General features: G+C 42.9%; 1 protein-coding gene across 1 annotated transcript; it reads left to right on the top strand.

The window, feature by feature from the left end:
• The first annotated feature begins 42 nt into the window (after positions 1-42).
• On the top strand, positions 43-26,788 carry loxhd1a (lipoxygenase homology PLAT domains 1a). Its single transcript, XM_031860221.1, has 41 exons — positions 43-1,123; positions 3,969-4,083; positions 5,764-5,844; positions 6,796-6,980; positions 7,682-7,780; positions 8,625-8,773; positions 8,862-8,985; positions 9,065-9,315; positions 9,396-9,531; positions 9,646-9,806; positions 9,915-10,001; positions 10,287-10,422; positions 10,563-10,717; positions 10,824-10,984; positions 11,845-11,921; positions 12,022-12,218; positions 12,295-12,487; positions 12,589-12,749; positions 12,838-13,171; positions 13,319-13,470; positions 13,923-14,056; positions 14,528-14,679; positions 14,828-14,932; positions 15,021-15,149; positions 15,236-15,403; positions 15,498-15,679; positions 15,821-15,937; positions 16,268-16,430; positions 16,720-16,874; positions 17,027-17,236; positions 17,652-17,775; positions 17,915-18,123; positions 18,259-18,444; positions 19,324-19,451; positions 19,561-19,678; positions 21,794-21,971; positions 23,821-24,006; positions 24,343-24,513; positions 25,288-25,417; positions 25,693-25,848; positions 25,952-26,788. Exons 1-41 carry the CDS (start codon positions 388-390, stop codon positions 26,430-26,432), a joined length of 7,272 nt encoding a protein of 2,423 aa, XP_031716081.1. The 5' UTR covers positions 43-387; the 3' UTR covers positions 26,433-26,788.
• Positions 26,789-27,867: the final 1,079 nt, after the last annotated feature.

Raw genomic sequence — 27,867 nt, 5'->3', positions numbered from 1 at the left:
GAGACGCCCCCGGCTCGTAAAGCGATCCTAACACCATGAATAATGGAGGGTGCCGTGGCAGAGAGGATAAGTTCTCGGTGGAAGGCTCCTTTTTCACAAGGCTTTCTCCCGTGGGTCACGTGAGTGCTGAAGTGATGGTCATTTTTCATGAGTAGTGTATGTTAGTCATATGGCCATATACCGCCCAGGTAGGAGATGTCCCGATAGCCATTCCACCTTCTGCGTGTCCTGAGTCTGTATACCTGCAGCAGCACACACCCATGCTGCCACGAACCCCACGATCCTACAACCTCTCTGCAGCCAAGGGTCAAATGAATTGTCTTACACCATTAGAAACTCAAGGCAGCACTTACGAAACTAAAGGCCAGGGAAGTGGATGAATTAAAGATGCCGTCCAAACAGAAAAAATCCACAGCTTCAGAAGAAAGCAAAGAGGTTGATGACGAAGTGGAGGAAACGGAGCCAAAACCAAAGGAGAGTAGCAACGGTGTGACCCGTGGGGACACCACAAAAGGAGAGAAGAGTCGGAAGAAACACAAGAGCTCCGAGAGCTCCGAGAACCAGGAGGCCCCAGAGAGAGAGAAGAAGAAGATAAAAGAGGGTGAAACAGGAAAAGAGAAAAAGAAGAAAAAGAAACCAGATGATGGTGTTGAAGCTGGTGCTGTGATTGAAAATGAGGCTGAGGAGGGTGAGCAAAACAATAATGACCCCACGACCAATTCCAAAAAGGAGAAATCAGGGAAGCTCAAAGAGGAAGTGACTGAGGTAGCGAAGGAGGAAAAGAAGAAAAAGAAGAAGAAATCCTCCACAGAGAAACCAGAGGGAGAGGAGGAGATGGGATCCAAGGATAAGAAGTCAAAAGACGAAAAGAAGAAGAAGAAGTCTCACAATGATGGTGATGAGGAGCCCTTGATTGAGGAGCAGGAGGAGGAGGAAGACTCTAAGAAAAAGAAAAAGAAGAAGGCAAAGAAGGGGTCGGTGGACAGTGACGAAGATAAAAAGAAAAAGGGGAAAAAATCCAAAAATAAACAGGTGGACTATGGCGTGATGTACCAGAACGAGCTGCTGAACTACCACACAGATTCATCCGATGGATACGAGGATGAGTATTACAAAAAGAAAGGTAAGGGTTTGACATTGTAGAGCAGACAGAGAAGCCCCACAAGTTGTATTTCAGGTAAGTCTCAGTTTCATGACATAATGTATTCACCAAGTCTTGAATACAGTTTTCCTCCAGTTCCCTTCAGCTCAGAGCCGGAGCACCCAGGGGAATCACTCTCTGATTGTTCTTGGGTGAAAGCTCAGTTATGTTCCACATGAATGGAGCCAAACAGAAGCTCGGGGGCAGACAGGTGCTGGGTGCCGTCCCAGTCTCCGTGGCTGGGAGAACCACCGGTGGCCAGAGGCAGGGCCGGGAGCCAGAGGAGCTTTCTTAAAGCACATCACAGGGAACCAAATCCTGCAGGAGGCTGCCAAATAGTTCATTTTTGTTTGGTTAGGGGGGAAAGGGAACTCCGGATGATTTATGGGATAGATCAAGAAAGATGTAACAACCCGAACAAATTCAAATTTTGACAGCTACTTGTTTAGGTGACAAAATTGAGTAGAACATAGCTGGTAAATATGGTAAATTCTTTTTATTGAAATTACTTTAATGTAACTTTGGTTCTGAGCTGAGTTTGATCCTAACATTCAAAAGCATTATTCGGTTGAAAGTTTCCTGCATGAAATTAAACCAAAACCACATTCTCTCCTTAATTTCACTGTAAGGGCTTTTGTTGCCTAAACAAAGGAATTAAAACTCAAGATGCGAACCCAGGTCTCTGGCATCAAAGTTTTGTCTTTGGAAACATATTTGCATTAGTAGTGTATATAAATGCAACTTCTTATGAGACGGGGTTGCCATACAGGAGCGTTTGGAAAGTGCAGCACTCGGCTGTATCAAAATGTGTTTGGAATGAGGAAATTGCACATAAAAAACGTCTGAACTTAAAAGCTCTTCCCCCATCTGACAGAGGGAGTGCTGCAAATGTGACATTTTCATGTATTTTCTAGCATTCTCACTGCCAGATAATTGCTCCCATAAAGTAGCTGCTCAAAGCGAATGTGCTATCAGCCTCTGGTCTCTGTGCAAATTACGAAAGGAGCAGTAAGTGTCATTATTTAGCATCAGTAGCAGTGACACATGCCTGTGTGTCTCTTGCTTCACTGGCTCACTCGGGTCTCTGACACTCCGAGGAGTTTATCAAGGCTCAGTGTCTATCTGATTCTATCAGGTGTCTCTCTTTCTCTTTAATCTGGTCTTAATAGCTCTGCTCACTGTTAATTAGATGTCCGTGTCCCTGTTGCATCGACTTTGGTTTAAATTGCTCTCTATCAGGTCTCTGCCGCTCCTTTCCTCCTGGAGCTGTTTTTAGGTAATCTGTCTGCTTCTTCTGCGTGTCTCCCTCATTCAATATCCTCTACTTCCAGTTCCGTTATTCATTACTTGATGGATGTTTTTTATTAATTCATTTTAAATTATGTAAACATTTTTACACTTTCAGTCCACATTAAGTTTTCACCCTGGAGGTCTTCCAGCCTGTGAAAACACAGTCTCTCTGTTCAGACTGTACACCACTTTATTCTCTTTCTGTCTCTCGCTGACTAAGTTTGACTCAAAGTCCCAGACAGCGTCCCATACCTGCAGCCTATCCAGTCTATCTTACATAACCACAATGCAGCAGGACTATAGAATTACCACTGTATAAACTAAGCTACTGAGTCACAGTCCTACTGAAGATTTAATGTTGTTACCGAAGCTCAAACACAGGTGTGACTTTCAAAATCCTCAACAAAAAATAAAGCTTGTGTTTGGATTCACAAGTATTCAGCTCATTGGATTCATGGTGACAAAAGTTGAGTGAAAAGTGACACACAATGCCTCAAGCACAGGCGATACATCATCATACAAGAGTGCAGCCATGCTAGCAGCTAAGAGGCTGTGCATTGCCACAGTGGTGCTCTGAGCTAAATGCTAACATGGGAATGCTAACATGCTCACAATGCCGGTGTTAAGCAGGTAGCCTACAATGTTTTAAATGTGATGTTCCCCATCTGAGTTACGTTAGCGTGTTAAGATAAGCTTAATAGCATAAAACACAGCTGAGGCCAATGGGAATGCCATTATGTTTTCAGTTATGTAGCTTAAAACCAATGTAATTAAACTACTGAATAAACAAATTTAAATGTTGTCCCGGTAGGGCAAGTTGAAAAGTCTGGATACCATCAAAGCACATGAATGTCTGTGCCAAATATACTGACAATCCATCCAATAGCTGTTGAGACATTTCACAAAGAAAATACAAATGTACATAAATACATGTGTCAGTATAGTCTTCATCCTCTGGGGACCATCGATGTCTTAAACATCATAGTAATACACACAGTAGTTGTTGTGACATTTCAGTCTGGACCACATTTTCCATCTGAACCGACATTGCCATCCGAAAGTGTATACGGACGTCCTCAGATGTCCACTCTTCTCTTCTTTTCTCCTCCACACAAAAACCTTAAATGACACGAACTGAGGTAGATTGTACAGACTGCTGAGTTTTCCTCCCGTTTACCTTCCCGTGATCTCGGTAGCTCGGTCACACGAAGACACACATTTGTGAAATGTGAGAGAGGCTCGTCTGGTGTATCACACCAGACATGGATTCGCTGCATTGAATTCCCTGGCAACAGTGCATGGAAGGAAACACAACGCTCCTTAATGTTTATAGATTATTGGACACTGTCTGAGGATGTGACTTTGTCTTTGTCCTTTTATTCAACCTTTACTTTTACAATTAGTGCTTGTACGACCCCATGAAATGTAGTCCCTATACGTGCACTCATTATTTCAGATTTGTGATGTTCGTTGCAAAGGGGCAACACATCTTCTTCTCTCCTTCTCTGTCTAATCTACGCTCTCCTCTCTCTTTCAGTGTATGAGGTGGTTACTATCACTGGTGATGTAAAGGGAGCCGGGACGGATGCTAATGTGTTTGTTACCCTTTTTGGAGACTTTGGCGTCACGCCCAAGGTTCAATTGGCAAGCAAGTGAGTTTAAAAGGGTTTTTGTCATTGTGAGGACATGATGTCATTGTGTTATAGTATGCTTTGATTAATATGTTCAACTCTGAATCAGGTCTCAATGACTTGCTCTGCTTTGACTTAATTCCCTTGTGAAAAGGTTTTATGTGTCGCTTCGATTCAATTGCATTTCATTCTGCTTCGGTTTATATAATTAGAAAGCTTAGCTAGTTTAATACATTTTCAATGTCAGCTGTTAACTTTGAACCTTTTCTATTCCTTTCTGATCCTTCAGCACAGAAAAGAGGTATTTTCTAATCAGTCTGCTAAAAGGGTGGTTATGACTCTGTCCTTGTGTTGAGTTGTATTGTGTATATAACACTGTATGGGGGAGCATTCCTGATCAACATTAACCTGATGCCTGTGGATCCCGTCGATCATGACTAAATCCATTTGCACATTTCTTTGACCGTTTGTCAAAACTACATTAACCTGAATCTTCAAAATCCTTTTGATGTCAGAGAAGCAACGCACGTTGATAAAGGTTTGGTTGAGGTGCAGGAATCTCTCTTCTATACAGTCCTTTTTAAAATGTCGGACACAGAATATCTGGAGTAAGGGGGAACTATGTGACATGGCCGGTCTTTTCCATTCAGAGGCAAATGAAAGAAGACCACGATGTCATTTCTGTGGATGATCAAATGACTCTCAGGGGATCTTATCAGCAGCAGGCTCCCTTTATCTCTGCACACATTGATTGACAGCTAGGGTTACCTGTGCAGCGTATAGGATGTACCAACTTATTGTAAAGCACACTGGACCATGTCACTCACACCTTGTGTTGGTCTCATCCACTTCAGGCAGCATCAACGTGCTATGTATTCAGTCTCTGCATGCTGTGTGGCCATAGTGTTGCTCAGCAGGTGAAATACCATACATGGACGTTGATAAGTCACTTCTATCATATAATAAACATATAGCATTAGGAGTTTCACCTTACTCCGATATATATTAGGTCCTGCCTGTATCGTGTAATGATCGATTTAAACTTTATAACATGATACAGGTAAGGGAAGGTTTCTATGTCTCAAAGAATTGCCCGATTGAACAATCGCGGCAGATTAAAAATGCAACTCTTTGGAAATTCATTGTGATCATAACAAATTCAAATTACATGAATTCCAAAGTTTGCATTGGGGTTTTTGTTTTTGCATAATCAATGTCTCCCCATCATTGCCTTACAGGTGATTTTACACAGAAACAGAGAACGGGGGCATGTATTTATGAGCATTCTCTGTGGGTGGAATATTGCAGGAATATGAGAACAGATGGAGATGTGGGTCAGAGACAAAGGCAGTAGTGGAAAAGAGGGTGTCTGATTCGCTGTGGCAGAGGGGGTCCTCCATGCACACAGCTCTGTGAGGGGTAGAAGTACATGAGGAGGCGGGAGCGTTGAACGGGCCGAGCCTCAGGAGGTTTCAGATTATACAGCTGCCATGAGACCACCAGAGTCCCTTAAGCCGAATCAGTCAGGACATGTAATTCACTGCTGCAGAGTTCAGTTCAGTTTTCTGCCTGGACTGTGTTTCTTTGACCGGTGTAATCTCTATCAATCAAATAGAACGTCTCTCTCTCTTTCTCTGTCATACACACATATAACACTCAATTTATCTTTCTCCCAAATTCTCACATTTTCTCAATTTACAGGAGCCGCACCGCATTTGAGAAGAATAAGACTGATGTTTTCCGTATCAAAACGCACAACGTGGGGCCTCTGAAGAAGCTGAGGTACTGTACAGCAAATCTAATGTGACAGAAAACCCCACAGCGCTGACTGTGATGTGTGATAACTTTATATATGAATCTATTAATGGCTGCAGCAGATACTCACAGCTACAGGTCACTGACAGCATCCCAGTTTGTGCTCAAGTATACCTCGCACAATAGAACAGCAGCTTACAGAGAGGATCACACAGGGACATTTGTCACTCGTTTTCCAGCTGCGACGCTGGCCATCAAAGGATTTCATCCAGTGACAAAAGGTTAAGCCCCATCTGTTGGGAGTTAGTGTCTTACTCCAGAGGAGTCACATCACAGCTGTCACACATGAACAGTGAAACCAGGATACATTTAGTCTGAGGCCTCAAAAAGCAGAGGTTCTTCAGACAATTCAGCAGTATGGAAGGTTTGCTTTATTCCCAAATATGTATGCTTGTATGTCTACATCTGACATGGCAGCTCCTCATACATTTTAGTGCATTATCAAGCACTATTGTTCTTCTGTTTGGACGTTTTTTCTCTATATTGTGCGAGAAGGCCATTTTTGGCATCAAACTACTCCGAAACAATTGGCACAACAAAACTCTAATCTGGTTTGAATGTAGCTCAGGAACCTTTGTGTTTCAATCCTCCAGTTTCTCTTTACTGTCTGTAATGAACTCACATGATGACTCTTCTTTCAAAGTTGATTAATTCATGAATGTCAAAACAATATGCTTAGATGCCGCTTGCAGATCTATTTCACTGTGTTATTCTTCCACATCTTATTCACTCCTCACAAAATTTCCATGTCTGAATCACAATGCTTGAATACAACAGTCTCCACTGTTTGGATTTACGACTGCAAATACAAACAAACAAAAAGGAAGCAAGAGGCATTGGTGTATGTGATGTGGAAAACGTATTTTGTGATTGCCTGCAGGGTGAATTCATGTCACACTATGACGGTTGACTCCCCAGGATCGAGCACGACAACACGGGGATGAACGCCAGCTGGTTCCTGGACAGGGTGGTGGTGACCGACATGAACCGGCCCCATCTGCGCTTCTATTTCGCCTGCAACAACTGGCTGAGTCGGGAGGAGGCCGACAACCTGTTTGTCAGGGACCTGCTGGGCAGCATGAACCCCATGGACGTCCCAAAATGTAGGTCACTCTGGGACAAACACATAACACAAAGCACACGAAGGTTGACAAAGGTTCAAATGAAAAAACAGTTGATTCAAATTCCAAATACTTCCACCACATAGCAGAGAAACCACTGGGTTTGAAAAGTCATAAAGACTAGTTTTAAGATAAAATACAACTATTAAGAAAGAGCTCGAATACTAACGCTATAAACTAGTTATACACAAAGGTGCCTGGTATCCTACAGATCTTGCTTCTGTTTCATTTTGTAATTGAATTCCATCAGAGTATAATCCTCAGGTAAGCCAGGTAAGCCAGCCCATGTGTCCTCTGCTGCAATGTGATCTAACATCTCAGTACCTGCAGTCAGTCAAGCAGAGCCTTGTGAAGCCGAGGCTCGGATAAAGACATGAGGACACTGTGCTGTGAGGGAGTGGTCAGAGTGATATGGCTGTTACTCACACAACACACACACACACACACACACACACACCCACACACACACACACACACACACACACTGTTATGAATATTTAACTTGGAAACCATCTCAGTGTGGACTAATAAGACACCCGCCTAATGAAATTAGAAAAGTTCAACTAATTCTGCTAAGAGGTAGAAGATTGGTTCTGAAGGATACTGAAAACCATCGTTTACTACACTGTTAGACTCTCTGCTGTTTATATAAGGCACTGTATTCTTGATTTCCTGTTTTGCAGTAAATAAGTACATAGTGAGTGTGTTCACTGCTGACATGAAGGGAAGTGGAACTGATGCAGATGTCTTCCTAAACATCTTTGGAGAGAATGGTGACACAGGTAGGGCTGCAACTAATGATTTTTTGTATCGATTGTTGTGTTGATCAATATTCTGTTATTTTTTTAAACGTCATTCTTTGGTACTCTTGGCCCCTGTTCTCTGTCTCTAGGCTAACCAGGGTGTGACAACGCCCTTTCTTTAGGGTTAGTAAAGTCTCTGGGGTTGCACACCCAGGGCTTTCTAATCCGTTTCCTCGTTTTTATTGATTGTTTACACACTAAAACTGGTACTTGAGCCACAGTGACCACAACCTGTAATTCATGTTACCAAACCCCTGAACCAATTCTGCTAAAATACAAGCACATTTCCTGCTTCACACTCAGACCGCAGTTCTAAACTGCACTTTTTTCCAGAGAGTTTGCTAACATTTGGCACAATCTTCATGAATTATATCTCTTGTGTTGACATGGAACGCCCTACCAAATCCAAAATGCTAAACTTAAATTTCCTACTATCCACTCTGACTCCTCACATGGGCAAATGTGAGCATGTGTGCACAACTGTTTAATTAGCAATCAGAGCTTTAGCAATGAAAGGGCCACAGGTGAGCTCTTCTGTTTTGCAACGATGGATGCCAACATAGGAGAGAGAGGCACAGAAAGAGTGAGAGAGGAGGACCAACCAGAAAATCTGCAGTTCGATCCCTTGAAACAATCAATTGAATAGTATAAACAATAGGCGATTAAGTTTCTGTTGATAAAGTAATCCATTATTTCAATGCTAGACAGATGTGTCCACCAAAAGCCATGACAAATATTGTATATTTATTGTTACTTTAACGACTGTAGCTATGTCATCCATTTCAATGTGTTTGACTCCAAAATGCTTTGTTTATTATGAAAGGAGAGAGGCGACTGGACAGTGACAAAGACAACTTTGAGCGCGGGTCGGAGGACAAGTTCACGATAGAGGCGCCAAACTTGGGAAGGCTGAGGAAAATCACTGTTGGTCACAACAACAGAGGTTCATCAGCTGGATGGTTTCTAGATAAGGCATGTTCAATCTACACATACATGATCTTTACAGACCTGCCCACATGCATATAAATCACTCACGGTGGTGCATAATGTGTCTCTCCAGGTAGTCATTGATGACATGGGGAATAAAGAAATCTATGACTTCCCAGTTAATCGTTGGTTCGCCATGGATGAATGTGATGGCAAAATACAGCGAGATGTGTTGGTTGGATCTGTGCAACCAATGGGTGAGAACAACACAAAGCCACTATTTCACTGCAGAAAAAATACATCTTAAATTTCCTGTAATCTCCTGAATCTACTTAGGAATCGTATACAATGTACAAGTGATGACTGGAGACGTGAGGGGTGCAGGCACCAACTCTAAGATCCACATGGTCATGCACGGCTGCAAGGGCTTAAAGAACAGCGGCAAAGTATTCCTGGAAGGTGGTGCTTTCGAACGCGGCCTCATCGACATTTTCAACGTGGAGATTTGTGACCTGATCAGCCCGCTCAGCAGGGTCAGCATCGGGCACGACAACGGGGCTGTTGGTGCTGGATGGTACTGTGAGAAGGTACTACACTTCTGTCTTTGGTAACAGAGGGACTCTCAAAAATGTCATTCAACCACCAAGCACCTTGTTTCCCCCTCTAGGTTGTAATATACTGTCCATTCACGGGCATCGAGCAGACATTTCAGTGCGCGAAGTGGCTGGACGAGGACGAGGGGGACGGACTGATTGAGAGGGAGCTGTACGAGATGGTCTCTCTCAGGCAGAAAAAGCAGAAGAGTGAGTAGTTTCCTTCAACTCGCAGATCTCTCCTCATTGAAAGAAAAGTAAATCCCTCATATTCTCTTAACCAAAACAGAATTCAAGTTGCATTCTATTTAATTCTACTCCCAGAGTACCCATGGTCCCTTTGGATTTTGACATCTGACGTGAAGGGGGCAGGGACAGACGCTCAGGTGTTTCTGCAGATCTACGGAGAGAAGGGCAAGTCTGATGAGATCAAACTGGAAAACAACTCTGACAGTTTTGAACAGGGCCAGCTTGATAAATTCATGGTAAGCCCTGGATCATTTCTTCCACTGTTCTCACATCTACTAACTATAAGCTCCCAAGATTTATTTTTTTAAGTATCCGTTCTTTTGAATGTTTTGGGATCGCTGTAGATTGAAATGCCAGACATGGGAAGACTGTGGAAAGTGCGCATCTGGCATGAGAAGAGACATCCATTTGCTGGATGGCATTTAGCGAAGGTGAGACCCATCGCTCTCTCTGTCTGATCCGTCAGTGTGAGCTGTTAGTCTGTTGTTTTATGTACCCTCTTAGCACTAAATTAGACACGGAATGATAGTTTAATCTTGCACCTGATCTCAGATATAGAGAAGAGAGACTGAAGTGTAAATGAGCCTGCATGCACTCTATTGCACCACAATTTGTTTGTTAATGTCACTTCTGCAGTCTTCATTTGTGCAAAGGTTAGATCATGAACCAGAGATGAAGACGTGCATGATGACACATGAGCCTGTCACTTTCTGCAGGTCACTTTGCTCAAGACGTTGACGATGGAGGAATATTCTTTTGAATGTGGCCGTTGGCTGGACATCAATGAGGACGACAATGAGATCGTCAGAGAACTTCCAGCTACCGGAGCGCTCATCGATGAGCCGCTGCCCTGTAAGAAATCGGCTAAGGACACACGTGCCTGGTTGATTAAATGCACACAAGCTGTTTGTCAGAGAGTCAGTGCAGATATTCAAACTCGATGTGTAAATGTTGCTTTATGTGAGTGTCCTCTTTTTTGTGTTTCGTTTTAGTGATAAAGTATCGCGTTACTATCTGCACTGGCAACGTCAGTGGCAGTGGCACTGATGCGAGCGTCTTCCTCCATGTCTTTGGTGACCTGGGTGACACAGGGGAGAGACTCATGTTCATGAGCAAGAACAATGTCAACAAATTTGAAAAGGGCAATGTGAGTGCATTATTAATATGCACAAAATATATATATATATTGTCTGGGAAATGCACTGCAAACATCTTTTAACCCGTTTTCTGTATGTTACTCCGTCTTCCCTCAGCACGATGAGTTTCTCATTGAGTCTGTGTCTTTGGGCCAAGTGCGCAGAGTGCGTGTCGGCCATGATGGTCGCGGTGGAGGCTGTGGTTGGTTCCTTGATAAGGTGATGGTCCGGGAGGAGGGCCAGCCAGAGAGTTTGGCCGTCGAGTTCCCCTGTTTCAGGCAAGGCAATAATACCTAACGTGACTTGAAGGGATATTTTTGAATACAGTTAGATGCTTTCTTGTAGAGAGTTGTGTGATAAGATCGAAACCACTCTTGTGTCTTTATGGTACATCTGAAGCTGTAGCCAGGAGACAGTTGGCTTAGCTCAGAATAATGGCTGGAGGCAGGAGGAAACAGCTAGCCTGGCTCTAAAGCTCTCTCATCAGCATGTTGTTTGTTTGAATCCATGGTGCATAATAAGAAAGTGTGAAAATGGCAAGTTGTGGTTTTTGCAGGGAGTGCTTCTAGTCTTTATGCCAAGCTGCTGGCTGTGTCGTCTTATTTACCATACATGATATGGGAGTGGTTTTGATTTCTCTTCCCAAGAAAGAAAATAATTCTTTGTTAAATTCTTTTGTCTTGAACCAACCAAAACATTAAACGGCGAAACACAATGTCCCGGAAAGCCTCATAAATCGGCCACGCTTACCTTCATTAGTTCTCGAGTGGCTGGTGTTTAAGTAGTTAGGCAGCTGATGGATGAGTTTGATACTACAAATAGGGACTAAATGCACGGTAGTCAGCCAGCTCTCTCTCTTTTAGTAACTGGAGCCAAACCGCAAGGCGGAGGTGCAGTGTTACATCTAGAAAGAGGCTTTTCCTGTCTGTCGTAATAAGGGAAATGTTTTCAAGCTTACAATGCAAAACAATGTAGAACAATTGTTCTCCCTATTTCTTTTGTAAACTGAATATGTTTCCATGTTTATAAATTCTTCTTTCCACACGTTTAAATATTCAGGGAGGTTTGGTGGGAGGCTTGATCTCAGTCTTTCTTAGGATTCAGTTTATCTGTGTTTATGTGTTTTTTTTTTCTTCAGGTGGTTGGACCGTAATGAAGATGATGGGCAGATTGTCCGTGAGTTAGTCCCAGTTGGAGATGGCCAGCGTCTCTTTAGTGAGTGCCTAGATAACATTTTAAACCAAGGATAGGTCAAACTTTAATTTCGTTTCAGATTTCTAAAAATCTTTAATTCCCGTCTGTCCATCCTCCCAAGATGTCAGCTACCACATAGCAATCAAGACAGGCAGTGTGAGTGGGGCCAGCTCAGACTCCAGGGTGTTTGTCAAGCTGTACGGAGAGAAGGGTGACACTAACAAGATGATACTGGCAGTCTCCGACAACGACCTCAGGAACTACTTTGAGACGGGACAAACTGACATCTTTACCATTGACACCTTTGACATCGGACAGGCAAGTTCTTCAGACACGAATAGGCTTCACAGAGAACAGAGTTTTTGTTTATATCTTGTGTCCCCTGTGCTTACAGATCAACCGTTTCCTGATTGGTCACACTAATGAGGGCTTGCGGGCTGGCTGGTTTCTGGACAGTGTGCAGATCTCTGTACCAGTTCATGGGAAGCAGTACATGTTCCCAAGCCACCGTTGGCTCTGCAAAGACGAGGCTGATGGGAAAGTCGAGGTGGAGATCTATCCCAGTGAGACCTTGGACATCGAACAATGTAAATAACACCAGCACAGTGCAGTCAGAATGAATCATTTTAACCACAGTAACAGTGATTATGAGTTCAGTTGTATTGCGCTGCCTCTCCTTCTCTTACAGTGATCAACTATGAAGTAACAGTGGTCACAGGGGACAAGCGTGCAGGGGGCACCAATGCCAACGTCTTCTGTCAGATCTACGGAGATGAAGGAAAAACTGAAGTCCTCGTGCTCAAGAGTCGCTCCAACAATTTTGAACGCGGCACCACTGAGATCTTCAGGGTCTGTATAAAGACTGTCTCGTGTTACCTCAGTGTTTGCAGGGGATTTAAGGTCCTGGTTTGACCCTTGTTTCATTCCTACAACCCAGATTGAGGCTCTGGATGTTGGTAAGATCTACAAGATGCGTATCTACCATGACGGGAAGGGTATCGGAGACGGCTGGTTCCTGGAGACGGTGGACATCAAGCGGCTGACGATGGCTATGGTGCAGGTTGAGGTGAAGAAGCAGGACACCAAGAAAGACAAGAAGAAGGACAAAAAGAAGAAGAAGAAAGAGGAGGAGGAGGAGGTGGAGATAGTTGAGGAGCTGCAGGAAGTGGTAGAGACATTTACTTTCCCCTGTAGCCGCTGGCTGGCCAGGGATGAGGAGGATGGGGAGATTGTGGTTGAGCTGCTGAGTGAGGGCAGTGAAGACCTGGAGGGTGAGTAGAGCGTGAATGTAATGTGCTGACCCATTGTTTTTTGCTTCCAAAGGCTGGATTGTTTGTTTTAACTGTGCCATTATGAATTAACCATAATGTTGAAAGCTCACTCATGATGTGCACTTTCTAACTGTGTTTTCGTCTCAGTGAACTCGTATGAGGTTCATGTGTTTACTGGGACTACGTGGGGGGCGGGGACTGATGCCAATGTTTACGTCAACTTCTATGGAGAGAGCGGCGACACGGGGGAGCGACGGCTCAGGAAGGCAAACAACCTGAACAAATTTGAGAAAGGCCAGGTAAGCTTTGTTTCCGTCAGCTCTAGATGTGCTCATTTTTATGTCATAATCCGAGTATTGATATAAACTTTTGTCTGACAGTTTGGGAAGTATAGTTTTTCTCTTTCTTGCATAGAATTAGATGAGAAGATTCATACCTCTCGTGTTTGTTAAATATGAGGCTAGAATCAGGAGTAGCTTTGCTTAGCTTAGCGTAAAGAGTGGAGCTTGGGGAAACACTGTTCATATGTATAGATTTGTTTGATCTGCTGTGTTCTATATGGTCATGATTGTTATCATTGATACTGTTTACCTGGAAAAGCCTCAAATGTCAAACACATGTTGGATCTAAGGAGCCTTGCAGGTTAAATACAGATCAAATAAATAAGTAATGAGGTTCTCATGGACTGCTAAACTGAGACCTGTGACATTTCTTGACCCTTTTGTTACTGGTTTGATCGCTTGTGACCCAGGAGGACATTTTCAACATCACAGCGGTCGACTTGGGGACCCTAAAGAAGCTGAGGATCCGACATGACAACAGTGAGACCAGCGCCGGCTGGTTTTTGGACAGAGTGGAAATTGTAGACAACAAAGATGACACCACGTAAGTCATGATGACGTTAGAAAGGGAGCAGAGATCCATCAGCACTTTAATTCAGATGTGTAATTGCATCTTCAGACAAAAACCATGAATAATTAAATCTATTAATTACAAAAAAATGTATAATAATTTATTCAACTGATGAGAAATTCTTTACATCTTGCTGTGTCATTGTAGACACCAAATCATTGCCACAGGTTTCACAAAACAGCATCATCCTTCATAGCTCTACAGACATTTTATGAGCAAATGCAGAACCTTTGCTCATAAAATGTCTGTAGAGCTCCACTGTGTGGCGGGAAATGGTACTCTGAAATAGTCCGGTTAAGGAAAAGCCTTTCTGTCAATCCAAATAGAGATGGCCCCTTTCTTTGAGTATTTTTAGACACAGGAACATTTGATAGTCCTAAACAGACTAATGTATTGGTTCACTGCACAGCATTTATTATTTATTCATAATGCATTGTGTTTTAGGTACTTTTTCCCTTGTAAACGCTGGCTGGCTGTCGATGAGGATGACGGACAGCTTGCCAGGGAGCTAGTTCCTGTGGAAGAGGCCTTTATGAAGAAAGGAGATGATGATGATGAGGAAGACTCTGAAACCACACTTGGTCTTGAACAGAAAGGTGAACGCAACATTATGGCGGCCCTGAGAAAGAGAGAAACACTGTCCTAAAGAAACAACGTTTTTTTTGTTTTTTGTAATGAATGAATAGAAATAACAATCACAAGATTGCCTAATGTTTAATTTCTTCTGGTTTCTTGTTACTACAGCCATGTCAACAACTTACACAATGAGGATAAAAACTGGTGACAAAAAGTATGCAGGAACTGATGCTAATGTCTTTATGATTCTATACGGCACCAAGGATGACACAGGTAATACTTCAGACTATCACACTGAATTCATATATATCTGCATTTATATTTAAATTATGAAATTACTCTATGATGTGCACATCTACAGGGACAATCAACCTGAAGGCTTCAAAGACTCATAAGAATAAGTTTGAGCGGGGTCTGATCGATGAGTTCATTGTGGAAGCTGTGGACATTGGACCACTGAAGAAGCTGCGTGTTGGACACGATAACCGTGGTACGGTAGGACAGACTCCCTGCCTGTGCAGTGAATAGTGCAAAATGAGTCCACGTGATCACGATCATTTGTGTTGAATGTTTAAGGTGGAGGATCAGCAGGCTGGTTCCTTGACTGGGTGGAGATTGATGCCCCGTCTCTTGGACTGAAACTGCACTTCCCCTGCGGTCGTTGGTTGGATAAAGGGGAGGATGACGGGGCCATCGTCAGGGACCTTTTCCCTAATTCTCTTCAGACGGAGCATTACACACCATGTAAATTGTCACTGCATGACAAAACTTACTCCAGGCATGTTTGTTATTTGATGCAAATAACTGGTTATGTTTTTTATTTGTTTCAATTTCGTAGTTGTTCCTTACGAAATTAAAACCTTCACGAGCGACGTGTTCGCAGCCGGCACGGACGCAGACGTCTTCATTGTCCTGTACGGGCGAGATGCAGTGTGCACCCAGCAGAAGTCTCTGTGTGTCAACAAGAGGGAGAGGAGGATGTACTTTGAGAGAGGAGCTGAAGACATGTTTATTGTTGAGGTACAATAACAGTGTACGGTCATAAATAAGTAGAATAGGTCATCAAGCTATGAAGAACAGCAAGGCCATCAGGGTATTTACTGTAGTAAATACAATGCTGAATACAATTAATTTAGTTATTAATTTCTGCTTTCTGTACAGCTAGAAGATGTGGGGGATGTAATTGAAAAGATCCGGATCGGCCATGACAACCGTGGGGTCAACCCAGGCTGGCATCTGGACAGAGTGGAGATCAGACGTCTGCTCAGGAAGGGAAAGGTACTGCCTACTGAGGACAAAAGTAAAATGTTGAAGTGCCTCAAAAAAACAACTGATATTGATTTCAGTACTTGTACCTTTATGCTTAACAAACATCTCAGATTTTAGTTGTAGAGGACTTACACTTGTCTTTGTCAACATCTTACTATCACATCCACTGGTGACACACAAACGCAATTTTTGGTCAGCAGGTGGGGATGTTCTCTGCACAGATAGAGGTTAATCCAGCACCATGATTTCAGAGGCTTAGACAAAAACAGAACAGTGTGTTCACAGATTCCACTCTTAAGGCAAAAACACACAAATGAATTAGCCTTTCTCTCTCTGTAGGGTTCAGAGACTGTCATCTTCCCTTGTGAATGCTGGCTCGCCAAGTCGGAGGATGATGGAGAAACCGTGAGAGAGCTGGTGCCCTCTGACATCATCACTGAGAAACTGTTACGAGATGGAAACCTGAAAGTCACCGAAGTGGAGGTGGAAGATGCCCTGGAGAGTATGTTAACGCACGCATTCAACTATTTATACACACTGACATAACAGCAGAAACATCTGCAGGATTTGTCACAATGTTGTGGTCCTGTTTCTCCCCCACCTTTCTGAGCATTAGTTCAGAAACAAGACACTTTTCCCTTCAGGTCCTCTCTAATCCCCGAGTGAGTCTCTGTTATGACAGTGGCACCAAACAGCGATGGAAAATGGCTTTCTTTTCACTCTATTTTCTGCCAATTGCACTTAAATTCATCCCCCGCGTGCCTGTCTGTGGTCAATGTACCCCACTACAGCTCACACATACACAGTGTCAGTGATGACAGGCGATGTGTACGGAGGCGGCACCGACGCCAACGTCTTCCTCACGATTTACGGGGACCAGGGGGACACTGGGGAGAGGAAACTCAGAAAGTCCGAGACAAACGGCAACAAGTTTGAACGGGGATCTGTAAGAAAGCATTTTGTATACTATGAAGTGACAAATGATCCTGACATAATGAGCTCTGTAAAAGAAAACTAAAGTACAGCAAATACATCATACAAACTACATGATCATACTTTTGTTTTTATTTCACCAATGGTCATGTTTTATCTCTCCAGGTGGATAAGTTCACTATAGAAGCCATTGACCTCGGACAGGTTTTCAAGGTAAAAATACGCCATGATGACAGTATGATGAGTGCCGACTGGTACCTGGACCAGGTGGAGGTGGTTGACGTGGATACGGAAGAGGTCTATCTCTTCTTGTGTGAACGTTGGCTGTCCAGGAAGAGGGAGGACCGACGCATTGGGAGAGTCTTCTATGTTAAGGTAGCATTTTAAGACGTCTGTGTGCGATTATGTATAGGAGGTGCCTTTAAAGTCATGTGTACAAAAGAGATATTAAAACAAAATAGTAGAAAGGAAAGATTATAAAGACTTGGGTCCGGTCCCCCAAAGTATAAAAAAACTAGCAGCACTAACTCCAAAAGTTGCTGAGTCTAGTGAGAAAGTTGCAAAGTCGGCCATGCTAACAGCCCGTCCCTTCAGGCCTCCCTCCAAAGCCACTCCCTTAAAATACAATTACACAACATACTGTTTTATTACAAACATTGCTGCCGTTGCTAATAATCCACACAGCCTTATTAAACACACAAAGACGTTGTGTGTTTCTACAGATATTAGTAAGCATCTGTGTCGTTGTGTATATCTGCATCACTGCGTGTGTCTGTGTGTGTTCTTTCAGGGTTACGAAGGTGTTAGAGAAAGCCTCAACAGTAAAAAGAAGAACTCAGCCGTGACAGTGAAGAGTGTCGACAGTAACATGAACAAAAAGAGTAAAAAGAAGGAGGAGGAAGTTGAGCTCCCGAGTAAGAAAGATCTTCAGCATTGTTGAACTGGATTCATCCTCTGCTCTGTGAATGCTTGTCCTTACTATTCTAACACAGACATCTTTACATAATCTCTTGCTCTCTGTGAATGAATAAGTGCCGTTCCCTTCCTGTGCAGTCATACCATACCACATCACCATCAGCACTGGACTGGAGCGCGATGCGAGCACCACCAGCAGGGCTTATGTGATCATTATCGGGGCCAATCACACCCAGACGGAGAGGTTGTGGCTGGACCTGCCGGACGAGAGGAAGGGCTTTGAGGCCGGCTCTCTGGAGAGCTTTCAGTCCCACGGTTTAGATGTGAGGGAGATCAAAAAGGTCGAGGTGAGGGGGGGGGACTCTTAGAGTTTCAGTGATGAACGTGCACTTTCACACATCCACACACACACACACACATTGGCCACGCAGGAGAAATACACCCACGTTCCTTGAAGTGATTGTTGCTCATCCTCCCTGCAGCTCGGTCATGATGGGGCCACTCCTGAGAGCTGCTGGCTGGTTGATGAGCTGTCTGTTGCTGTGCCAACCAAAGGGGTCAAATATATCTTTGCTTGCAAGTGCTGGCTGGCCAAAGATCGAGGAGATGGTTTGACTGCTCGAGTATTCAACGTGCTGGATGCAGAGGCCATTTCCATCTCCCAGCAGGTATGTAGATATCAGTAATATGATATGTTATATATCAGTCGATTGGCTAAGAACATGCATCACAATTTATACATTCAGTTACATCTGAGATGGGAAAAGTACTTATAATTGCTTGTCTTTGTTTAAACAAGATGCTAACAATAGGTGTACACATCTGATTTATCTAAAAAGAAAGAGTAGATCCTTAACATTATCATGCTAATACCAGGAGTAAAAGTATGATTCACAACATTATTGATATAGATAAAAATTGACTTATTGGAAGTTCATTTATTAACGAAGATACTAAACATCTCTTGAAATTAAGAGAACAAGTGACTTCCGAGGGCTTTATTCTGTCTGATTTCGAGAACATTTTGACACTGTTGTCTAGGATAAGGTTTATAGATATATGTAGCACTTTAACTTTGGTGGCCCTTCAGTAAATATGGTGAAAGTTATACACAATCATATTCAATTCTGTTTTGTTTATTTGCTGTCAAAATCATAACAGAAGTTGTCTCGAGAGACTTTTCATATCAGGTCCAGACCATACTCTATAATTTACTTTTTTAGAGAGAGACAGGCACAGCAACAACAATAATGGCACAACAGCTACAATAATGATAGAAATAGGATGTCTATCTCCCCATGTCCTGTACCTGTTTTGAAATATCACTGTAAAAACATGCCTTCCATTTAATATATATTCTTACCATTATATTATAGATGTTTACGGCACCGCAGTCAATCTCATAGTTGCTAAAAAACAGAACAATGTATGTTGTTTATTTGCTGCAAGACAAATTCATATCTGTGAGAGGTTATACTGCTCGTGGGAGATGGCTACGTTATATAAAGAAAATATAACAAGTAAGATGTTTCATATTTTCATGTCAGATTATTTACGAGGTGACTGTAGTAACCGGAGACGTGCAGAACGCAGGAACAGACACGCTGATCTTCATGTCTGTATTTGGAGCCAATGGCAGCACGGAGGAGATGCTGCTGCAGAAGAACGAGGACAGGTAGCCGAACATGGAAGAAAACAATGTGGAGAAACAATGTGAAATACAGAGACTGTCTCATTAAGCTGCAGATTATAAACTCTGTGTCCTATTATGTGTTTGACAACAGGTTTGAGCGCGGTCAGGAGGACACTTTCAACATGGAGATTGATGACATTGCACCACTGAGGAAAATGAGGCTTCGTATTGATGGCTCCGGCAGTCGACCTGACTGGTTTCTGGATCAGGTCAGATCACTTTAAAGGAGAAGTCCACCAATTTTACACACCAAAGTCTGTCTACAGGTCTACCGCATGTATAAAAACCAAATAACAAAGAACCTGGAAGTGTGGAGATAGAAAATAACAAGCTTACCAGACCTCTGTATCCTGCTCCTCATCTCTGCTTGAGGCTAGCAGCTCTTGGCAACGTTAGCCACTACTAGTATACCACACTGAACTGTCAGCGGTTCAGGTGCGTTGTGGGTAATTTGGCACCAGGTATTGACATGGAAGAGCAATGCATGGAATAAGACCGACGATATCTCTGGTTCTGCTGCACCGATTTTTATATTTCTTTTTAAACTGTCCATCATAAGTTTGACAATTTTATGGGAGTGAAATGATGAATCAGTTGAGTGCGCTTTTAACTAACCAGGAAAGATAAACGTGTGTTCAGGAGATTTTTACATGCCAAATAATTGTCAAAGATTACAACAAAAGGAAAGCTGGAAGCAGGATTAAGTCTCCAGAATGAGCTGATCATGCTCAATGCACAGGTTCCCTACATTCTTGTTAAGGGCTAATCAGATACAAATCGGAAACTGCTGATCTCATCTATAAAACATAAAACCAGAAGCATAAAAAGCACCAAAATCAATAGTACAAAGCACTCCCAGGTTTGTGTTTTGTACGCTGGCAGTGTGTGCTGTAGGTCACAAGATCATTCAATCTATTATATCATACAGCACACAGACAAAAACACACACACACATCTATCTCTGCCTGCAGGAGGACGGTCAGTGATTCACCCACCCACAAAGACACTGACACACACACACACACACACACACACACACACACACACACACACACAGCAGGGCCCAGAGTTCCTGGAGTGAGCATATTGAACCATTTATTCCCCATGCTCTTTGTTCTGGCATCATCACACGCATGCACACACAGACAAACACAGTAATGAGCGCTGTGTGTTACTGTAGTCAGTAGGGAAATATAAATTTCCTTTTAGTGTGAATGGGTGTGCGTTAGTGCAAATAACGCCAATTTTAATGAATAGTCCAGCAATATAGTAAACTGCATTAATATACACAGCTGACCTTGTGAGGACAACATCACTGCTCACCTCCAAATCCTGTCTGATGTCTCAGGCCAAATGCTTTGATGAAACAGAACACATTTCCTATGCAAATGTCCTCTCTGGTAAAGTCACCACTGCCTGCAGAGCAGCAGAGCAGTCAGGAACAATACCGAGCCCTGTCCGTTCGTGCCTGGGACTCGGCGGCTGCGAACATCTCCTTGACTTGACCCTGCACAGAGCCCTGTGTGTTCAGCATCACAAGCAGATGTGCTGCCTTTATGGATTGCTGGGTCCGTGTATTGAAAAGGACACAACAGTGCACTGGGCCGACTGCCAGCATAGTAATCTGCCCAAATAAATATGCAGAGTGGAGAGGTAATACGAGGGTGGCTGCCTGAGTCTTTGTCTTGTAATGAAATGTTTCCCAGGACTAGTGATCAGACATCCCCGGGGCAGGCGGGGTTTGTGTTCATACTCGTAACACATTAGTGTCCGTAATACGATAATGTATGACACAACGCTTATTCACGTGAACTTGCTTTTATCCACGCTGGGATGTTGGTCCATCCCCTCGGATCAGACTGAGACATCTCAACAACGATTTGAATGGATCGACATGACATTTTGTAGATTGATGGTGCGCAGAGGATACATCTTACTTTCAGGTTCACAACTATTGGATTGCTGTGACATGTGGTGCAGACATTCATGTTGAAAAGGTTAAGGTGAACTTAACTTTCCCTCTAGCGCCATCATCAGGTCAACATTTTTAACTCGTCCATGATTTTTGGTGTGAGATGTTTCCATCAGCCTCAGGTGCACTTTAGTGCTAATTAGTAAATGTTCTCATGCAAACACGCTAAACTAAGATGGTGAACGTGGTAAACATTATATCTGAAAATCTGAATTTTATCGTTGTTATTGTGAGGATTCGTACACTTTGTGTCACATTTTTTGTTACATTTTAGTGGATAATAATACAAATCCATGTCAGGATTCTGAATATGTGTGATATAATATTTGAAGCACTAACTCTGTGCATCCAGGTGATCATGCGTAACCTGACCACAGAGGAGGTGTCGTCGTTCACCTATGAGGAGTGGCTCTCCAGGAGCCATGGACCAAAGAGAACCATGATCTGCGAGATGGCTGCTGTGGTGGAGGAGGAGTTAATGGTGGAGCTCACCACTTACATAGTCCAGGTCAAGACCAGTGACAGTGCAGGTAAGTCCTCAGCACATGCCGGCTGCTGTCAGCATGCTCATAGAAATGTTTTGTTGAATTTTACAGGTATTCTCACAGAAAACGGTGAATGTGCAGCGACCTGTCCTGCTGCAGTCAGAGAAGGACATTTGGGATACGTATTTCTATGCTTACATTATTAGAAATACTGGAAAGCAGTTAAACTTATTTAACAGAGGTGTCCGCTCATCAGGCGTACCGACGTCACCCGTCCATCCTTTCATCTCTGGATCAGCATCCGGTCAGATCCAGGGACGCTCACAGTGAGCAGAGCAGCTCAGACATCCTCTTTCATCAGCAGCCTCCAGCTCTTCCTGGGGGGATTCTGAAGGACTCAAGTGTCAGTTGAGAGATTTCGTCTGTCAAATAGTGTCCTGGGTTCACCTCGCTATCGCCTCTCTTGATTATTTTCTGAACTCTTTCAAAACAAAGCACTCGAGGGTAGCCTGCGGGTCCTTAAATGGCTAAGTTCAAAGTGGATGGTGGCTCAGATGAGTGAATTCCTCACCCTGTAATGTCAAATTAGAGCTACAGCCTTGTAGAGGCTATTTGTGTCTGTAATCACATTCTTTCAACCACTATCCGAAGCTCGGGGCTGAGTTCACGGATATCTTACATTGCTCCTCATCCTCATTTGAACTGTCCTTGTACAGAGGTCTGTGTTTTCTTTCAGGAGGAGCAAAGCTGGAATAATTAGTGTTTGACTCCATCGTGGCAATGAAAGAAATCCTCTTAAGAAGGCATCCACGCGGCTTTGCTCCCTCTTTTCTTCATGCAGTATTTTCTATAGCTCAGTAGTGCTGCTGATCAATACGATAGCGTGGTGCGAAGTCTGAGCCGACTTCAAAGGAATGCTCTCTGCCTCTGGCTGTTACTGGAAGCTAAGATGTAGCCCTGCACCACCACTGAGGCTCTTGGAGGAATAATGAGCCAGACTGATAGACACACACACACACATGCACACACACACGCACGCGCGCACGCACAAGCAACATTACATAGGCGATGCTGTGCATCAAGTAATGGTCTCCTTTGGGATCATGATGGGATGATCTGCATGTACAGTGTGAAGAGGCATTGAATGTCAAGTAGGAGGTACTGTATATGAAAGGAAAATATTCATTTAAAAAGGTACCAGCGACATGAAATGCAATTCTAAATATCTAAAATCGAAGTATTCCTCATTAAAACTGCAGCGTTAATTAAAGTACAAGGTTTGTAGTTTAGTGCACAGACTGGCGGAGAACTAGGACACAAAAGAAATGCTGCAGAATGAGTGAGGTTTGTTCTCAGCATCGCCTACTACACATTCACTTAGTGTCTAACTCACTGTAATGAAATAATAAAGCACAGAGGGATTATAGATGTGCTGTCTGAGTCAGAGAAGGCGGCTTTCTCTGCGGCTCATTTTACTCTGCATAATGTGGCTGCTTGTTGGCAGATCAGTTTCCTCGGGGCTTTGCAATCTCAGTATTTATTGGAAATTCAAGAAATCCCTGGATTAGTTGAGCTGCATTGCAGTTTAAAAGATCTACAACTACAATTATACTTTTATAATTGTGCATTTTTTGTAGTTAACATTTTTACGAGTTAATAATTTGAATAATAGAAAAGATGCCATTTAGAAATGTCATTACAATGATATAGTTTAAATGAAACTATGCTGTGCTAATTCAGATTTTGAAGGTGAAAATGTGAGCACAGTTAATTCACCGTACATTGCCGAGCTGTACATTATTCCTTGTTTATTCCAATATGTTTTTGTTCCAGGAAAGCAGAAATTCAGATTTTTTATTTTTTTTTAAAATGGGTGACTTTCCTGTGCCCTCAGGGGCAGGCACTGATGCCAACGTGTGGATCATAGTTTTCGGAGAGAACGGAGACACGGGGACGCTGGCATTGAAGGAGTGCAACAAGTCCAACAAGTTCGAGCGCAAGCAGGTGGACATGTTCCGCTTCTCGGATATCCTCAGCATGGGAGAGCTCTCCAAAGTACGAGTCTGGCACGACAACTCAGGTCAGCCCTCAGATAGACTAATAAAAGGCTGACTGAATCTGCACTTTCTGACTGGCATTGTGAAAAGTGCTATTTGAATGAAGTTCACTCAAGTTACAACTTAAGATGCAATCACTCAGCCAAAGATAAATCTGGCCACAGATTCGTGAGTCTGACGTCACAGGAGAAGTCTTGAGTCACCACTCTGATTTTAATGAAACCTGAACAGTTGATGTCTGATTTGATGATTTGAGGGAACCTGAGGCGATGACGCAGCTTTTTACTCGTGAGCCTGAAAGATTGCTGCAGCACTCCTTGTTTCATTATTGTTGACAACATTTTTTTACTTACTCCCAGGTCCTGCTCCAGGATGGCACTTGGAATATATCGACGTGAAGGATGAGATCCTGGACAAAACATTTCGTTTCCCCTGTGACCGCTGGCTTGCTAAGAATGACGACGATGGACAGATAATGAGAGAACTGGCGTGCGCTAACAACGACTACTTGGACCTCAACGAGAAGACGAGTAAGGCCAGCACATACGACACGTTTTAAAGTTGTAATCATTAAGATTTCAGACTTGGGTGACTTGGCGACACGTGGTTAACTGCGAAACAGCAAAAGTGGATTAAAACTACAGGTCCCATAATTCTAGAGGCAGCAAACACTGCTTGAGTAGCTACTCTGTCAGAAATACAATGCATGTTTCTGATTGCAGTGCAGCCAAACAAACAAACTTTGTGTTAATAAAGAAGTCCATAATCTGCCTTTTCCCATCATGCAATTGATCAACCCAACAGCCAGGACACAGTTAAGTCTGTTACCTCTCTGAGGAGCTTTGTATCTAACCGCGGCGCTCATTGTCGGTCCATCACTCCCTGTAATATATAGAACCGAAAAAAGACTGCCGTCTTGCCTTTTCACGTTGTTGACAGATACATCGTGTTTCCTGTAGCCTCTTCACAGTAAAAGCCAGCCTGAGTTTTAATGTGAAGCTGCAATAATGAGATGTTCTGTTTGCATCAGCAGTAGCTGACAAAGAGGCTGAAATCAATGAGACTAAATTGGATTACGTGCTGCATTCATTCAGAGTGGCAATGGCGGACTCTGCCACTCACAATGAAAACTCCATAAATAGTATCAAAATGGGGTTTGATATGAAAGATCTTAAGGATTTTAACTTAAACATGTGTTTCTGTGCAAAGGGATCTTAATGTTTGATATATGTTCCGTGTGGAAATGGAGGACATGTCTGTGAACAACTGAGAAAATTTACTTCCACCATCCGTGTTTTCCCTAGAGTACGAAATTTGTGTCACAACCGGAGACACCGAAACCAAAGAAAATGCCTGGATTGTACTCGAGGGGAGGAAGGGCCGATCAAAAGAATTCGTAATGGAGAACTCCTCAAAGAAGAAGAGGTTCTTGCGGTAGGTACTTGGTGCGCGATTAACTTAATGAGCTGCAACTTGTGTACTCGAGAAAGCTGAAAGAAATGTGCTTTCTCTCCGTCTAATTCTGCCTTCGCACTTATTATGATAATCCCCACCAGCACCGAGCACTTGAGCTCAGACCAACGCTGCAATTGACTATGATGACGTTACACCATCCAGAACAAATTGGCAGTGACATGAATTTAAAGTATGTCGGCCAATTTAAGCCAACAGCTACTCGCTCTGACGTGCTCGTTTTCCTCTCTTCGTAGGGGACATGTTGACAGGTTTGAGTTCTCGTCCAAGAACCTGGGAGATATCGCTGGTATCTGCCTGGGCCACACACCCAAGGATGGGAAGAAAGTGAAGGGGGAGGTGTTCTGGCATGCGGAGGAGGTCGTTGTCACTGAAAGGGAACTGGGAAACAAGTAAGACATCAGTTACTGCTCAGTGAGCCAAAACTACATCCATGCGGAAGTCAGTCATTCAACTTTGTTGATAACAAATCATATTCTGTATAATCACCTCCAGGTACATCTTCAGTTGCAATGCCCGTATCCCTCTCTCTCCTAAGAGGGAGGATTTCTCCACCTTTGAGTGCACTAAGGCCATTGAGAGCTTTGCCAGTAAAGCTCGCAGCCTCGTGCCCGTCAAGTACGAAATCATCGTCATCACGGGTGACGAGAAGGGAGCGGGTACAGACGCCAACGTTTTCATCACCATCTACGGCTCCAATGGAGATTCAGGCCATCGGCAACTGCGGCAGAAGTTTCGTAACCTTTTCGAACGTGAGCAGACGGACCGCTTCCTGCTGGAAATGCTGGACATGGGCGAGCTGCAGAAAGTCCGGGTGGAGCACGACAACTCTGGTCTAAGCCCCGGCTGGCTGCTGGACCGCGTGGAAGTGACTAACACAGCCAATGGTGTCACCACCATCTTCCTGTGTGGGAAGTGGCTGGACACTAAGAAGGCTGACGGGCTGATCGCCAGGGTCTTCTACCCGAAATACTAGAACAACTATTTATTCATACAAACTCCCATTGCAGCAAATCTCTCCTCATGTTTCAAAGTAACGACCAAAGAGATTATGCTCTGGCAAGTTTTATATCTCAGGAACTGAGACAGATTTTTATATTCATAGTTTTTTATTTATTTATTGTATTATAGTTGGATATTTAATACTACCTGGGAATATAGCCTGCAAAGAAATACTGTGACAATATCTTCATAGGTCAGGAAACTGAATGTGCCATTCTTTTTAACTTTCATGAGTCAGGGATGGTTTGCTCAGTTGTTTTGTTATAATTTAGGTTTTAGAAGATATTAAACTCTTTTTGCACTACTCAATACAGCTTTCCACCTGTTTGACTCGCTGATGGGTTAATTCAAACATCCAAACCTACAGAGCTTTATTTCAACGCTGCACAAATCAATACTTTTATATCGACAATAGTTTTAAAGACTGCGCTTAATGTGGAGACGGGGACGAACCCACAGAGAATCATCAACTGGCTCTCACTTCATCGCAGCGCAACGGAGCGTTTCAGCAGCTTTTAACTCACAGAATTGTCAATCAATCCATTTTCAGCAGTAAATAGCTGTTATTAGGGGACAAGCCACAGTACACTACCTGCTAAGCACCAAATGGCAGACAGACACCGTTAACTACTCTGGTGGAAAAACTGGAGCATTTAGCAGCTAAAGAGACAAATATTTCCCTTTACAACTGAGATAATGGAATTAACTCCAAATTAATCCTAGTGGTGTTCTGTGTCTGTTTAGTGTTAAAACTGAAACTGATTCAAAACTATCAACGCATTTTCACTTTTCTTCTTATTTTACCTAATAATAGCTTCTTAAGTGTCAAAGTCAAATTAGAACTAATGAGATCACATTATAGCAGAATAGAAGACATAAAAAGCAGAACTTGTCCATTTTATCCAATTTATTACAAAAAGAGCACATACAAAAGGATAATATACAAGCCATGAAATAAAATTAAAATTAAAAAAACAGAACAGTTTGGGTTTAGCAATGCAACTTTTGAAATTATTATTATTATTAGTAGTACTTTTTTGTAATAAAGTACAAAATTCCACCACATGTGACTCTAACATTTACCCATAATATGCTCATCCATTTCTTCATCAACACACACATCACCATTAATGCGCTATTGCTTTAATATTAATGATAAATAGTTCTATTTTCAGATAAAATATCCTATATTGAAAAACATTGCGCAGTCACAGCTAAACAGCAGAGTTTCATACGAGGATGGCGGCAGCCCTTTCACTGGCACTTTTTGGGATATTTTCTCTTCAGTTTTGTTTTTCCGTTTCAAACAGCAACACAGTTATGTTTTTTTTCTGATATATTCTTTGTATATATTTTCACCATATACTATGAAACCATTGAGACTATATTGAAACCTGAGAAAACATGCA

Source organism: Anarrhichthys ocellatus, unplaced genomic scaffold (genome assembly GCF_004355925.1).
Source record: "Anarrhichthys ocellatus isolate YVR2014 unplaced genomic scaffold, GSC_Weel_1.0 scaffold23, whole genome shotgun sequence".
Taxonomy (NCBI): Eukaryota; Metazoa; Chordata; class Actinopteri; order Perciformes; family Anarhichadidae; genus Anarrhichthys; species Anarrhichthys ocellatus.
The sequence above is the reverse complement of the archived record's forward strand: the minus strand, read 5'-3'. Positions and strand labels throughout refer to the sequence as shown.

Coding starts and splice junctions, on each gene's coding strand:
- loxhd1a (XM_031860221.1), top strand. CDS start 388: ATGCCGTCCAAACAGAAAAAATCCACAGCTTCAGAAGAAAGCAAAGAG. Junction 10,423..10,562: donor CATCGATGAGCCGCTGCCCT/GTAAGAAATCGG, acceptor GTTTCGTTTTAG/TGATAAAGTATCGCGTTACT. Junction 15,680..15,820: donor AAGACATGTTTATTGTTGAG/GTACAATAACAG, acceptor CTTTCTGTACAG/CTAGAAGATGTGGGGGATGT.